Consider the following 16,628-nt stretch of genomic DNA (forward strand, 5'->3'; position numbering starts at 1 on the left):
TATGTTGCTTATTTTTGTAATCAGCATCACTGAAATCCATGCAAAGCATGATATCCAAAAAACAAACATTATTCTCCATTCCCCACGTCATATTTAAGTTTATCTACACTCTGCAAACACACACAACCTCAAAACTTGTGCAACTAGTGTTGCCAAAGTTGAAACATGCCAAAAGTGTTTAGTTTCACCACTGAGTTGCGCAAACGCGTGGTGCACATGCGCAGTGGCCGGTAACGCAGTTGCCTGTAACCTAGTGTCGTCATGTAAACTAGGCTTAAGATTAAGAAATGAGACACTTAAACTACTAGATGAGTTTTGCTATTTGGGAAGCAAAATAACTGATGAGGTCAAAGGAGGGAGGATATGGCAAGAAAAGTGTTTCTGAAGAAGAGAAAATTGTTAACATCAAGTATAGATTTAATTGTCAACAAGTACTTTATGAAAGTATTTGTATGGTGTGTAGCCATGTATGGAAGTGAAATATGGACAATAAGCAGTTTAGATAAGAAGAGCATAGAAACTTATGAGATGTGGTGCTACAGAAGAATGCTGAAGATTGGATGGGTAGATCACATAACTAATCAGGAGGTACTGAATAGAATTGGGGAGAGGAGAAATCTGTGGTACAACCTGAGTAGAAGAAGGGATTGGTCGGTAGGAACACATTGTGAGCCATCAAGATATCATCAATTTAGTACTGGAGGGAAGTGCGGAGGGTAAAAATCGTAGAGGGAGACCAAGAGATGAATACACTAAGGAAATTCAGAAGGATGTAGGTTGCAGTAGTTACTCGGAGATGAAGAAGGTTGCGTAGGCTAGAGTAGCAGTGAGAGCTGCATCAAACCAGTCTCTGGACTGAAAACCACAACAACAACAACAAGAAAAATATAATCTACTTGTGACAAGTGATTTTGAAATTAAAATTTTATTTCAGTCATTACAATTACAATTCTACATGAGATGATGTTTTTATGTTGTGGTCTTATTTATTCCAGTTCCAAATAAAAGAACCACACGACGTGGATCTGAGTGGGAAATTCTAGAAGGTTTAAAAGAAGGACAGAGATTTGATAAGAAGCCAGATGTGGCCACTGGGTACCTACACAAGAAAAGAAAATGGCCCCTGAAGGGCTGGCACAAGGTAATTATTTGTTTTGAATTCACTTACCATTCTTCATGGTTGTTGCTGTAATTAAATGAAGACATGTGAGGGTACATAATAATATCTTCTATATGTTCTGTGTTCTTGTTCCTTTAATTTTAAATCTATGTTCACTGAAGAACCAAAAAAACTGGGGTCTTCTTGTCAGGTATCAGACCACCACCAACCTAGTTACACAATAAACATCTATCTTCCCTGCTACTCCATGTACATCTGCTTATGTACCCTGCTAACTACTGTGAAGTGGATGGCAGAGGGTAATTAGCAAGGCATCACATGTTAGGGTTTCCTCCTGTACCAATTGCCAATATGTAGTGCAGGAAGAATAACTGCTTCAGTGACACTGTGCATGCTGTAATTAGTCTATTTTTGTATTGTGTACCTCTATGGAAGCAGATTTTGTGGAATAGTTTGTACCTGTCTTCAAGGGTCTGCCAATTTGGGTTTTTCAATATTTCCATGACTCAGACAAGCCCGTGACCATTCATGCTGCATTTCGGTGCATATATTCGACCCCCACTGATAGCCCTGTGTGGTGAGTTACACACACTTGCGCAATACGCTAAGACAGGAAATGCAAGTGATTTGTGAGGAGTCTCTTTTTGTAGACTAATGCGTTTTTCCAGTATCCTGCCAATTAATTGATGGCAGCCCCCTGCCGTAGATATGACTGAACTTAAGTGACTATCCAATTTATATGTTTACAAATTATTATGCCCATATAGTTGTAGAAGGTGAATGATTCTAATTGTGCATCATATTTTAGTCGTAAGATGTTTTCATTTTTTGAAGTGCATGTTACATTTTTGTAAATTGAAAGCAGTTTGCCAGTCATTTTGCGACTTTGAAATTGTATCAGAATTTGACATAATATTTCTGCAGATTTTTTTCAGGCTCATTCATTATCCGTAACAGCATCATTTGCAAAAAGTCTGAGGTTGCTGTTAACATTGTCAATCAGGTTGTTAATAAAGAATGTGAACACCAAGGCAGCCAACACAATTCCTGGGCACACCTGAAATTGTTTCTAGTTCTGTTGGTGACTCTCCATATAGGATAACACACTGCATCCTGCCAACCAAGAAGTCCTCAACCCAGTTACAAATTTTGTTTGATTCCTCAGACAACAATACTTTCGAAACTTCCTGGCAGATTAAAACGGTGTGCCCGACCGAGACTCGAACTCGGGACCTTTGCCTTTCGCGGGCAAGTGCTCTACCAGGTACTGGCAAAAGTGAAGCTGTGAGTACCGGCCATGAGTCGTGCTTCGGTAGCTCGGTGGTAGAGCACTTGCCCGCGAAAGGCAAAGGTCCCGAGTTCGAGTCTCGGTCGGGCACACAGTTTTAATCGACCAGGAAGTTTCATATCAGCGCACACTCCGCTGCAGAGTGAAAATCTCATTCTGGGAACAATACTTTCGTTAATAAATGTTGTTGGTATTGAGTCAAATTCTTTTCAGAAGGTAAGAAATACTGCAACCATGTGATTTCTGTGATCCGTGGCTTCCCTGATGTCATGTGAGAAAAGCACGAATTGAGTTTTGCATAATCAATGTTTTTGGAATCCGTGCTACTTGGCATGGGGGATGTAATTTTGTTGAAGATACTCTTTTTATATTTGAGCTCAAAATGCTTTCTAGAATTCTAAAACAGGTGTAAGTCAGTGAGATTAGAGGGTACTTTAATGGCTCACTGTAGATTAGTGGGAGAGGGAACTTCCTAGTAACTTGCCTGAGTGTTAAACAGAATTTCTGAATGACCTCATGGAAAGTGTTCAGACAAGAAGTAATTATGAAAGGACAGTGTTATGACAGTTCTTGTCATATCATAGTAATACATGGCATATGTGTTTCCCTTCTTTGTTATTCTTTGTCTGTTTATGAACAAAAAGTTCTGCTTCACTATCTAAGAAATTTGACAAAACCTCTTGATGATGTTTAAATGGACTTTGAATAATCCCTCACCCACGTGCACTAAATAGTGCAATAATGATCGTAAGGGAATTTCAGACACTGCATTTAAAATTTATTGTTTTCTTCACATCTTTGTATCAGGAATATTTAACTTAATCTTTTTGCACACTTGAACATCAACATAGGATGCCACATGTGTAATTTCTATTCCATTAAGCGCCTTATATTAGTTAAAGGCAGCCATTTTTTATATTTAGTGGGGGTAATCTATGTCTGTGTACATACTCTGCACTAGTTTGCAGATTCCATGGCAGAGGATATTTGGCATTGTGCCACTGGTTACAGTTTATTCATCCATGGAAATGAGGACTGCTTAAATACCTCTGTGCACACTGCAATTGTCCCTGTGGGACATAATGAAGTGCTTAATATGTTGATTCTTAACACTTACTGTTGGTGCTTGGATTTCTGTAGAAATTTAGGTGATGTTACAATATCAGAGAATATTTGTAACGTGATACTGTACTCTGAGGACAAATTTTCTTCTAATTGACTTCATAAATTCATACTTAAGACTGATGCATGAGGTGTAGCACATTTTTCATTTTTATGTGAAATATTTGGTGTAAAGAAAGATGATACACCAGTAGAGCCAATATGCTTATTGGTATGTGAAACAATGCGAAGTCTAGAAAAATAAATCTCATCTCAAGATACAAAATAAACATTTCAAACTTCTTGACACAAGGCTAAGTGAACATAAGGCTTTTGTAGCATCAATGATTGTCACTGAAAGGGATTGTAAAAAGACATGAAAACATTTTTGTTTAGCAGGTTAATAAAGAATTTGCCTGATAATTATGTACTTTGTACTTTGGACAGCAAAGAGCACTCAGTAAACTGTAAGGCTGACTTTGTGGGTGATATACTTCTCAAATCTGTTGAAAGACATGCATTGGAAAAAATTTCATAAAAATTGAATGGATGTAAAAAATAAATAAATAAATAAATAAAAGATCTTTGAAAGATTTCTTGAAATTACTGCAACCTGTCACCTATTGTTTTGTTCTTAAAAGTTTTTTACCTGTTTTGAACTACCTAGTGATTCATTGTCAGATTATCTATCATCTGATGATGAATCACATGGTGGTTTGAAACCAGTAATGGGTTAATTAAAAAAAATTGACGAACAAAGCAAAAGGCGACTGGTTGCTGTAATTTCAAGAAACTTTTATTCATCATTCACAGTGTTCCTCATCCATAATGGCTAAAAGCTTTGAAGATCTTATATTCTTTTAGAGCAATATTAGTAAGAAACCTGACAAGGCTATGTTGCAGACATAAAAGAAGCGTTAGCACTGTTGACCTACAATAGCCAACTGGCAGTGAAACTTGAGAGCATTTTATGAATTCAAAAGAAAATTTTGGCGTACCCAACTCTCATAAAATCCCATGCCAGTTAGTGAATTGAATTATCTGATAACTTACCAAACATTAGGCCACCTAAGCAGATGGCAGTTGTAAATTTAAATTTGTTTGGAATTGTTTTAATGAAAAACATACTAAAGCACCCTTTTTGACTGCCAGATGGTGCAAATCTGCCCACTATAGGGATAATGGATTATGTAGTTGAGAAGATGCACAAGGGGGAGGACATTGGACCAAGCAGGATGTGTCTCAGATTCCGTACCATCTATCCAAATGGTCTAGCTACATCTCTGACAGCATTATATGAAGGTCATTAGAATGTTCGAGCATCCAATAAAACTGAAAGAGGGTGCTGTCCAACTCAATTTCTAAGATGTGCAGTAAATACATAAATGTCCTGTGTCTCCTAATCTAGCACTGTCATTCCAGTGTAACACCACTTTGGCAGCTTGTGGTGACATGGCTGTATGGTTTCATGCTGGACACATGATGACTTCCCAACTAATGTATAGTATTGAATCTTTTAAGCAGGATCCCAACCCTTATTACTTTGTGTTAATATTCACTGCTACCTTCATACTTTCAGCTGAATAAAATAAACCTGCCATACAGAGAAACATAGAACACAACAGTTCTGAATCACAACAGTTAGGCTACTGGTTGAGAGCATTGTCCATAGCTGACAGTAGTAAATGGCAACTGTAGCAGCTGAGTGATAAGACAGTGGTGAAAAGAATTTAAGGAATGATGAAACTCATAGTCCATTTTGTTGTTATTGTGGTAGCTCTATTGTAAACAACTAGCAGTCAATTATGTCGTCGTCCTGATACAGAGACAAGTAATTATTTATCATGGTGTATTGGTGCATGATTCTTTCTTATCCCTGAAATGTGTGTGTGCTTACACTGTGACAGATTTCATTCAAGTTGTTATGAAATGGAAGGGCATGAACAGTTCACATATTTCTGCACTCCACCAGAACGCTAGGACAGTGATGCTTCTGTGCAGCCACATGAAAAATGACAAGCAAAACAATGCTTCGAGCTATAAAAAGATTGAAAGCAGACATATATTAAATCGGATGTTCCCTGTTTTGAAAGAATCACATGTATCAGAACATATTTGGAAATTTATTAAATTTCTGGCATGCAGTCATGTGAATTCCAACTCTTCCACTGATATTTTACCTGCATAAATTGTGTTCATCTTTGGTGTAGCCGAAACTATATTGATTCACTCAGAGGATGGCCATAAGATTTGTGGCTGGCCAGAAGATAGGTGGCCAAAATATCACTTGAAGAGCTGGGATTAGTGTACCTGTATGTCCAAAATTTAACGGATTAATTTATCACACTGTGAAAAGCTGAAAATGCATGTATTTGACAAGTACACAAAATTTGTACCAGTATTTGGATTTCTTTTATGTTGGACCTTAAACACGTTTCCAGAGAAGCACAAGAATACATTTATAGCAAGCTGTTTGCTTACTGCCACTGGGTGGATAATTTGCTGAAAGTTGTAAGGACACTGTTCAAGGTCAAGAAACAGTATAACACTAAAAAAGCTATGTCTAATAACACCTTGACAATATGAACAACATAGTTTTCTTTTGTGGTGGTGATAAATTGTACGTAACACGTTTCCTACATGGTGAGGGTAAGTTTTAGTACTTTGCTCTGCATCTTTATATTATTCGCTGAGTTATTACAAAACATGTGTACAGCATTTTCTCAGGAATATCTTAAACCTTAACTAGATGCATATTGTTAGTATCAATATGTTCTCATGTTTGAGTTGTCATTAATTATCTCTATAAATTATTTAATATATTGTGTGTCTAGCTATTAGCAGGTTGTTTATACAACAGTGAAATGAAACGAATTATTATTGCCCACTGATGCTGATATGGATATTTTTATGTTCTGCGTTTTATGTTCCACCAAGTTAATGTTTTAGTTCCAGTTTCTCTTGATGGTGGCTACTGCTATGGACAGTGAAGTGTAAAATAAACATATTTTTTGGATTTTACAGAGGTACTTTGTAGTGGACAAAGGTATCCTAATATATGCAAAAAGTCCTGGCGATATTGCAAGAGGAAAGATTCACGGATCTGTTGATATTGGGTTGTCTGTTATATCAACAAAAGAAAAGAGGCGACGCCTTGATATTGATGCTGAGGAATTCATTTACCACTTGAAGGTGAGTTTTCAATAAAGTGATGCTGCACTAAGTTCCACAATTAACAAGAGTTGTAAATTGTTTTTCCCACAATTCACAATCTTAAACTGCTAGACTGCTTCTTCCAATTGATGTGTGGCTCGTTTCCTTCCACATCCCAGGATGCACTTCTTAGTGACGGATCTTATGGAACACAATATATGAAAACAGAGCTTTACTATTTCACAGTCTTGAGTGTTTGCTTTCACTTCCTTTTCACTTTCTAAAGCACCCACCTAAACCATCTGATTTTTCCTCATTTCGCATTCTTCCTCCCTCTTCCATCTTCTCCCTCACACATGCCCCTCCTTCCCCCTACCTCTGGTTTCCCTTCTCTCCCTCCTACTACCTCTCCACCCTCCCTCCTGACTCCCCCTCTGCTCTTTCTCCTTGCTCTCCCTTCCCCCTCCCACTGTACTCTCCTATCCACATCCGCCCCCTCCTGAATCCCTGCCACCTTGTCCCTCCCGACTCCCCATTTGTACCCTCCCCTCCCTCCTTCCCTCCCACTCATGACTGCCTCCCAAACCTCATGACCGCCTCCCCTCGCTATCTTGCGACCGCCTCCCCTCGCTATCTTGCGACCGCCTCCCCTCGCTGCCTCGCGACCGCCTCCCCTCGCTGCCTCGCGACCGCCTCCCCTCGCTGCCTCGCGACCGCCTCCCCTCGCTGCCTCGCGACCGCCTCCCCTCGCTGCCTCGCGACCGCCTCCCCTCGCTGCCTCGCGACCGCCTCCCCTCGCTGCCTCGCGACCGCCTCCCCTCGCTGCCTCGCGACCGCCTCCCCTCGCTGCCTCGCGACCGCCTCCCCTCGCTGCCTCGCGACCGCCTCCCCTCGCTGCCTCGCGACCGCCTCCCCTCGCTGCCTCGCGACCGCCTCCCCTCGCTGCCTCGCGACCGCCTCCCCTCGCTGCCTCGCGACCGCCTCCCCTCGCTGCCTCGCGACCGCCTCCCCTCGCTGCCTCGCGACCGCCTCCCCTCGCTGCCTCGCGACCGCCTCCCCCTCGCTGCCTCGCGACAGCCTCTCCCTCGCTGCCTCGCGACAGCCTCCCCCTCGCTGCCTCGCGACCGCCTCCCCCTCGCTGCCTCGAGACCGCCACCCCCCGCTGCCACCCGACCATTTCCCTCTACCTTCTGACCGTTCTTCTCCCTCCTAACAGGCTCACTCCAGCTTGACCCTCCTACCCACCCGACTGCCCCCTCCCACCCGACTGCCCCCCACCCAACATTCGCCCTCCAATGTCGTTCGCCCCCCCAACCCCCTCTCACGTGACAGGCACCCTCCCACATGACTGGCACCCTCCCACCCTCTCTCACCTCTTCCCTCCTAAGCGCCCTTCCAACCTAAGGCCCCTCCAACCGAGGCACCCCTCCAACCGATGCGCCCCACCCCAACCGATGCGCCCCCCCAACCGAGGCGCCCCCCCAACCCTGGCGACCCCCCCGCAATCGAGGTGCCGCCCCCCAAACCGAGGCGCCCCCCCCCCTCAATTGAGGTGCCCCTCCATCCTGTCCGCCCCTCCATCCTGTCCGAACCTCCAACCTGTCCGCCCCTCCAACCTGTCCGCCCCTCCAACCTGTCCGCCCCTCCAACCTGTCTGCCCCTCCAACCTGTCTGCCCCTCCAACCTGTCTGCCCCTCCAACCTGTCTGCCCCTCCAACCTGTCTGCCCCTCCAACCTGTCTGCCCCTCCAACCTGTCTGCCCCTCCAACCTGTCTGCCCCTCCAACCTGTCTGCCCCTCCAACCTGTCTGCCCCTCCAACCTGTCTGCCCCTCCAACCTGTCTGCCCCTCCAACCTGTCTGCCCCTCCAACCTGTCTGCCCCTCCAACCTGTCTGCCCCTCCAACCTGTCTGCCCCTCCAACCTGTCTGCCCCTCCAACCTGTCTGCCCCTCCAACCTGTCTGCCCCTCCAACCTGTCTGCCCCTCCAACCTGTCCGCCCTTCCAACCTGTCCGCCCCTCCCTTTCGCCCGCTCCTCCCTTCCAGTTGCCCTCCACACTCCCAATAGCCCCTCTCCCTGTCGCCTGCCCCCCCCCCCCCTCCCTGTCGCCTGGCCCCCCCTCCCTGTCGCCTCGCCCCCCCCTCCCTGTCGCCTGCCCCCCCCCTCCCTGTCGCCTGGACCCCCCCCCTCCCTGTCGCCTGGGCCCCCCCCTCCCTATCGCCTGGCCCCCCCCCTCCCTGTCGCCTGGCCCCCCCCTCCCTGTCGCCTGGCCCCACCTTCCGCCCACCCCCATTACATGCTGCCCGCCCCCCCCTGCTTATCGCCCCCCCTCCTCCCTGCTTATCGCCCCCCTCCTCCCTGCTTACCGCCCCCCCTCCTCCCTGCTTATCGCCCCCCTCCTCGCTGCTTATCGCCCCCCCCCTCTCCTCCGCCCTGCTTATCGCCTCCCCCTCTCCCTGCTTATCGCCCGCCCCCTCTCCCTGCCGATGCCCCCCCCCCCCTTCACCCGTCCCATCGACCGAGGCCCCCCCTCCGCCCTGCCGACTGCGAGTTGGCATGCCTATGGGTGGGAGATGGAGGGATAAAGAGATTCTGTGTGTGTGTGTGTGTGTGTGTGTGTGTGTGTGTGTGTGTGTGTGTGTGTGTTTGTTTGTTTGTGTGTTTCAGTCTATTCTTGATACATTAACCATACCTGTTGTGATTTATGTTATTTAATCTCTTCCTGCCTTTTAGGCAAAAACCCAAGACAGCTTTGTGAAATGGGTTGAGCAGCTAAAGCAGCACAGATTGTACAGGCAACATATTCTGACATTTGGAACAAGAGAGCTACCTGTAATAAATGCTCAGGATGATAACAGTCCATCAGCAAACTGTACAAGTAAGTGAAATCATGACAGGAAAATACTGGCAAAAGTTTGGAGAAGACTCACTTTATTCCTTTAAATACATTTGGCTTGATTAGAAATTCTAATTTAATGAAAATATCATATAGCTACTGGTTTCTGCATTTACAGTGATGCATGCAGTTTCGCACATACACTAGGTCAGTCATCACAATATTTAATTGAATTTAATCAATGTAAACTGATGTCCATAAGTTAAGAGATCACAGAAATACCATAAGACACTGGAAAATGTCCAGCAATATTGTGATACATAATGCATTGAGAAGACAAAAGGTGTACAAGAAAGCTATGTACAGGTGGCACTTTTTCCACGTTTGTTGTTTTTCTGACGTGTGTACAGATCATCAATATATGGTCAGACACCGTTGCGAGGCAAGTCAGGATGCGCAATGTATCTCCATACTATGGATACTATGGATCAGATAGTATAAAATTTAGGTTCCCTGTGGTTTTCCTAAATTGCTTAAGACAAATGCTTGGATGATTTCTTTGAAAAGTAAATGACCAATTTCACTCCCCATCCTTCAGTTCAAACTTGTGCTCAATTCTAATGATCTCGTCAACAACATCATGTTAAACCCTTATTTTTCTTCTTTACTTTCTTGGTTCTGGAGATCAGTAATGATTCGTGATGATGGTGCTAGTTCTGCAGTCTTCTGATCATGCATGTTCTGTTGGATTTAGGTGTGGGAGCAAGCTAAAACTCTATAGACTTGTGACATCATCTTGTGGCAGATATTCATCCACCAAACTTTGCGGTCAGACATTATCATCTGCCAAGTGGAATCCAGGTCTTAATGGACTTTGAAAATGGTTCACATACCTGTAGGCCTCCTACCTTTATGTTGCAGCTATTACTACTACCCCTAAAAAGCACACAGTGGTGTACATGTTCTTAACATTTGGCGGTCTGTGTGCTGTATTTCTGCGAGTGGCCTGCTCCTGGCAGATGAGTGCACAGAGCATTGTCTTAAAAAGAAGTTAACACGTTATGATGGAAGATTTATGACCCAGAGACTGTCATTTAATTTTGAGCCAGAGCAGTGGCCACACTGATTGGACATCCTTGGGCACTTAAAGTAAAGTAAGAATGCTGGCTTTGGATTATAACCATACCCAGTATGCTGTAGTATTTTTGTCAATGGAATCTTATGAAGTGCTGCGAAAAGATGGTGTGGTGAACATTCCGTTCTGGCATCTAATCTACTAGTTATCTGGCAATTCATAATGTCAGTCATATGTGTTTACTGTACTACCATAAATCTTCACATCTATGTACGTCCTCCACTAGGTACTGTTCAATGTATCGTGGAGGGTACTTCATACTGATGTTATAGCTTTTCTTTAATATTACATTTGTGTAATGAGGGGAAAAATGACCGTCTGTAAGCACCCTAATCTCTCATTTTAGTCTCATGATTCCTGTGTGAGATATACATCGGTGTGAGCAGAATAATAGCACAGTTTTCTTCTTCTCTTGTTTTTCTGCTGACTGTTTTCCCCTCATTTGTCAGCCTCATTCTGTTGGTGTACTGGACATGCTGTTGTCCCATCTCTTAGGTGGTCATCCTAGCAGTCATTTCCATTGCAGTCGTCCATGTTTACAAATTATAACTACTCTTGTTGGATCCATACTTTTACATGATACTTCCAATTTTGTTTTCTTCTCTTCATCCATTTATTTATATCTTGTATGCATTGCAAAAGCCTTCCAAAAATTTGTCTTCCATTATCTTTCTTATTACATTACATTACATTTATCCCCATTTAAAGAGCCTGTCATTCATTACACCAAATGGAAATTTTTTCAAAATCCATCTGCAATTGCACATAATTGTCCAATGATGGTATTTTCTTGTACGCATCATCATCAGCTAAACTGCTTCTGTTGTTTGAAAGATTTCATGAATGAATAAAGCAGATTGTGTACCACATGAATGTTTTTTGTGGAATCGTGCTGAGTATTTGAAAGAACCTTTTTTTTTCCTCCATGAACATCGTACTGTTAGAACTTTGAATATGCTGCAGGATACTGAAAGAGATGGATGTCAGCAATACTTGTCTGTCATTCTGTGCATCTGATCTATTGCCCTTTTTGTAAACAAGAGTGATTTCCTCTCTTTTCCAATCACAAGGTATTAATCACTGCATAGGTGATTCTCATTAGCCATGAGTTAGAAAAGGAGGTAATTCTGCAGTGTATTTGATATAAATTTGAAGTGCAGTTTCATTAGGGCCGGATGCATTATTCAGTTTTAAATGTGGATTCTAAAATGTCTGCTTCATGTCTGTCATCTTCAATTGTGACACATGACAGATTCATGAGAGATTGAATAAACAGTTTAAAATACTCAAATGCTGTGCTCTTTGTACACTCATCATGCAATCAGAACCTCTTTGTACAATATTTTTTGCCACAAAGGGTGTTATGCAGACTATAAATGGTCATGTTCTTTCGCACCATGTATGTCACTTGTTTGTGCAAACAGGTGAGGCAACACATAGATTAGATGCAATGTTTTTTCATTGATCTTTAAGATCCTTTAACTTATGGACAAGAGTGAAGTATGACAGACATGTCCACTAATTTGACAGCTGACTTGTATGAAGTGTGACTCCTCTAGAAAATAAAGTGAAATAATACAGTGGCCAATGTTAAATGTGCTGCAGTCTATAGAAAGATTCATAACTGAATCAGAGTAGGTCTGCATAATGTGTCTGGTGTCTTGTACCTGAGAGATACATACTGCATCCTGCAAAAATTACTTCCACTGTAACTCATAGGATTAGATTTGTTGAATTTTTTTTCTTTTTTAATGTTTTTTTCCTGTTTTTTGTGTCCTGCATTAGTGTCAGTTGTTCTGGAGATATACTTCCAGCTGAGGGGGTGAAGCTGCTTTTGATGAGATGTGACTGGTTATTTTCTTGTACTCATGACCTGCTGCTGTTTGTGTCTTGATTTCTCTTTCTATTTTTGTTTTTATTTCACTTGTATTTTTTATTTTCTCTTTTTGCTTTTTATTATTGCAATTTTAATGGACTTACCCTGCAAATTGTTGTTTTTTAAACTTTTTTGACAATTGATTCTTTATTTAGTTGGAAAATACACACTGGCCACATTTAATCTAATTTAGGCTAACATTTAGTTGTTCACTACACAGGGCATTCCAAACATACAGGGTCAAAATTAAATGGATGGCAGAGGATCTGAAACGTATTAATTTTAGGCCATGGTTCACTGCATGATTCTGTGCTTAATACTTTTTAACTCAGTCAAGCTCAGCAGCTTGTAATGTTTGTACATAACTGTCCAACAGTCAGTTTGTGACATCATCTGGCAGGTGGCGCACATAGTGGAGCTGTCTCTGTGTGTGTTAGAAGGCTGTACTGTAGAATAAATGGTGCTGTTTACTTTATTTAGCATTGTGGCCACAAATTGTCTAATTTCAATCCTCCTCATTTTATGTTAAAGCTGCTATTGTGATTTTTGAATTTCCGTGGCCCTCTGCACACCTTAGTATAGTAGTGATTGGATCTTGATAAAACTGTAGTGCAAACCCCTCCTCCGCCCATCACCTGATCTGCTGCCGCTAATTCATCTTCCTCAGTGCTGCCCAGATGACAGTTGCTTTTGTGTTCTTTAAACCAGGTGTTGCTTCATCTTTTAGTAATTCCTTTGCACATTTAACTTTATTTGCAAGGAATTTTATCTACTACTTCTGTGGCAAGTGTTGAGCATAGGTACTTTGCATTATTTAAATGTTCAAGCACATCATTCTTGTTGGGTTGATTGCCAACTCTTCTGCAGTACAAGCTCCTTAACACGTGACAGTGTGACTCCACAATCTGTGAAAATGATTGGATGATGTCACAAGTTAACTGTCGCACGGTTATATGTGTTTAGTCTCTGAGAATGATTTGATGATTAGAAGATGAAACGTTAGTCACAGAAACATAACCTTAGAACAGAACCAGTTTTCCAGGCTATACGAGGTCTCAAATGTTTAATGCATGTTAGGCATAGGCACCCATTTGTAAAGTCATATATTTAATAACAAACAACTGGACCAACTTTGGTGGTACTACCTTGGAAGACCACACCTAGTTACCCATGGTGTATTCATGGTGAAGTTTACCACTCTTTGTAATTCATGACTGGTTGCTGAAGATGGAGCCTGCTCATTATAGAAACTTGCAAAGCTTCACAGTAGGCATCATCCTAATTCCAGGAAAGTTCAGACCACAAAGAGCTGTCTGAGTTTACAGAAAAGTATTGTTTTGGATTGTGTGGAAGAAGATTCATCAATAAGCAACTGGCAACATGCACATAAAATGCACACTCCACAGAGTACAATGTGAGAAGTACTGGGCAACAATGACCATACCTCTTCAATAATCAAAGTGTTCATCAATGGGGCCAAATGATTTTATTCCTAGATTTCAGACAGATTACCTAGCACATCGCTGCTGTGCAAGCTTTTTACATTGTGTGTTGTTCAAGGGTGATGTCTCTTTCAATTGTGATGGTGTTTTCAACTGTCACATAGGCAGTGGGGATGAAAATAAATACACCTAACTTGTCTTAAATTACCAGCAATGAGTCTCTAGCAACTTATGGGTTGTAAGTGTAGAAGATCAAGGAAGTGGCGTATGAGGCACTTGTTTGACTGATTCTTGAGTATTGTTCATGTGTCTGGGATCCCTAACAGGTAGGATTGACAGAAGAGATAGAGAAGATCCAACGAAGAGCAGCGCGTTTTGTCACGGGATCGTTTAGCCAGTGCGAGAGCGCTATGGAGACGCTCAGCAAACTCCATTGGCAGACGTCAGAAGAGAGGCATTGTGCATCATGGTGAGATTTACTACTGCAATTTTGAGACAGTACCTTCCAGGAAGAGTTGGACAACATATTATTTCCACCCACATACGACTTGCGCAATGACCACGAGAAGAAAATTTGAGAAATTAGAGCCAATACAGAGGCTTACCAACAGTCATTCTACCAAAGCTCTATTTGTGAGTGGAACAGGGTTGTGGGCTCAATTAGTGGTATGAAAAGTGCCCCCCACCACATACCATTAGGTGGCTTGCAGAGTATGATGTAGATATAGATAAACTAATAGGACATTATTTTTTGCCAACAATTGTTTTGTGTGTGTGTGTGTGTGTGTGTGTGTGTGTGTGTGTGAGCGCGCACGCGCTTGAGCTTATTGTACAAGAGATATCATTATTGTTTTATTGGAGAGGTGGTCGTGTCCCAGTAGGTCTTAATCCTCTGGATTTTTTTCCTCTGGGGATACATCAAGTTATTGGTGTTTAGGCCCCATTAGAAACTGAAGAGGAACTGGCTGGTAGGGCCACAGCCACCTGGTTCATTGTATAACAGACAACTGGAATATTTGAGAGTCCAGCCAGAAAATTATGCACCATTGTGATGCATGCATTGCGACTGTCTCTTCACTTTGAACAGTTGCTAGGAGTTTAAGCTGTTGCTGTAAGATGTAAGTTGTTTATGTCAGTGAACACCTAAATATTCATTTGTGACTATTACTTCTCCATCTCAAAAGTTGATTTTGGGGACAATCAGTCAGGACTCTGAAGAAATGAAGGAAGACATGAGGCAATACTGACCGTAACACCTATTTTAGAGGTGGTCGTGTCCCAGTAGGTCTTAATCCTCTGGATTTTTTTCCTCTGGGGATACATCAAGTTATTGGTGTTTAGGCCCCATTAGAAACTGAAGAGGAACTGGCTGGTAGGGCCACAGCCACCTGGTTCATTGTATAACAGACAACTGGAATATTTGAGAGTCCAGCCAGAAAATTATGCACCATTGTGATGCATGCATTGCGACTGTCTCTTCACTTTGAACAGTTGCTAGGAGTTTAAGCTGTTGCTGTAAGATGTAAGTTGTTTATGTCAGTGAACACCTAAATATTCATTTGTGACTATTACTTCTCCATCTCAAAAGTTGATTTTGGGGACAATCAGTCAGGACTCTGAAGAAATGAAGGAAGACATGAGGCAATACTGACCGTAACACCTATTTTAGAAGATACAACTGAAAATTAGAGAGAACTTTTGACAGCATTGACTGGAATACAATCTGTGAAATTCTGAAGGTAGCAGTGGTAAAATACAGGAAACAGAAGGTTATCTATAACTTACACAAAACCAGACTGCAGCTTTGAGTCAAAGAACATGAAAGGGAAACAGTAACTGAGAAGGGAATATTACTTAATCTATACCTTGAAAAAGCTGTAAAGGAAACCAAGAAAAATTGGGAAATAGAATTTAAGTTTAGGAAGAAGAAAAAAGCTTTGAGGTTAGTGGATGGCATAGTAATTTGGCAAAGGGCTTGGAAGATCAGTTAGATGGAATGGATAGTGTCTTGAAAGTGGTTAGAGGACGAATATCAACAAATCTAAAACAAGGGTAATGGACTGCAGTTAGATGAAATTAGGTGAGGAAATGAGACAGAAAAAGTAGTACACGAATTATACTATTTGTGAGGCAGAGTAATTGATGACGGCCAAAGTAAGGAAGACAGGAAATGCAAGTTGGTGGTGAAAAGAAAAAGGCTTCTGAGTAATGAAAATTTGTTAAGACTAAATATAAATTTAAGTATTAGGAAGTCTTTGCTGAAGATATTTGTCTGGATGTAACCTTCTATGGAAGTGAAACATGTACAACAATTAGTTCAGGGAAAAACAGAATAGGAGCTTTTGAAATGCGGTGCTTCAGAGGAATACTGAATATTTGATGGGTAGAGTGAATAACTAATGTGGAGGTACTGAACCAACATGGAGAGAAAACAAATCGTGGCACAACTTGAGCAAAAGAAGGGGTTGGTTGGTGTGGCACATCCTGGATCATCAAGGACTCATCAGTTTTACAAACAGAAGGAAGTGTGTGAGGGATAGGGGGAATTGTAGGGGGAGACCAGTGCTTGATTGTAGCAAGCAGGCTTAGGTGGGTGTTGTAGCAGTAGTTACACAGATATGAAGCAGCTTGCACTGGATAGAATAACGTGAAGAGCTGCTTCAAAGCAATCGTTGAA

At 42.2% G+C, this 16,628-nt stretch overlaps 1 protein-coding gene across 1 annotated transcript in view; it reads left to right on the forward strand.

Annotated features, from left to right (window-relative positions):
- Positions 1-16,628, forward strand: part of LOC126194885 (oxysterol-binding protein-related protein 6-like) — a 277,022-nt gene that overhangs the window by 74,873 nt on the left and 185,521 nt on the right. The window contains exons 3-5 of the mRNA XM_049933235.1: positions 996-1,141; positions 6,534-6,701; positions 9,396-9,540. Coding sequence (XP_049789192.1) covers positions 996-1,141; positions 6,534-6,701; positions 9,396-9,540 — 459 coding nt within the window. The remainder of the gene's footprint in view (positions 1-995; positions 1,142-6,533; positions 6,702-9,395; positions 9,541-16,628) is intronic.

The sequence above is a fragment of the Schistocerca nitens genome, chromosome 7, assembly GCF_023898315.1.
Source record: "Schistocerca nitens isolate TAMUIC-IGC-003100 chromosome 7, iqSchNite1.1, whole genome shotgun sequence".
Taxonomy (NCBI): domain Eukaryota; kingdom Metazoa; phylum Arthropoda; class Insecta; order Orthoptera; family Acrididae; genus Schistocerca; species Schistocerca nitens.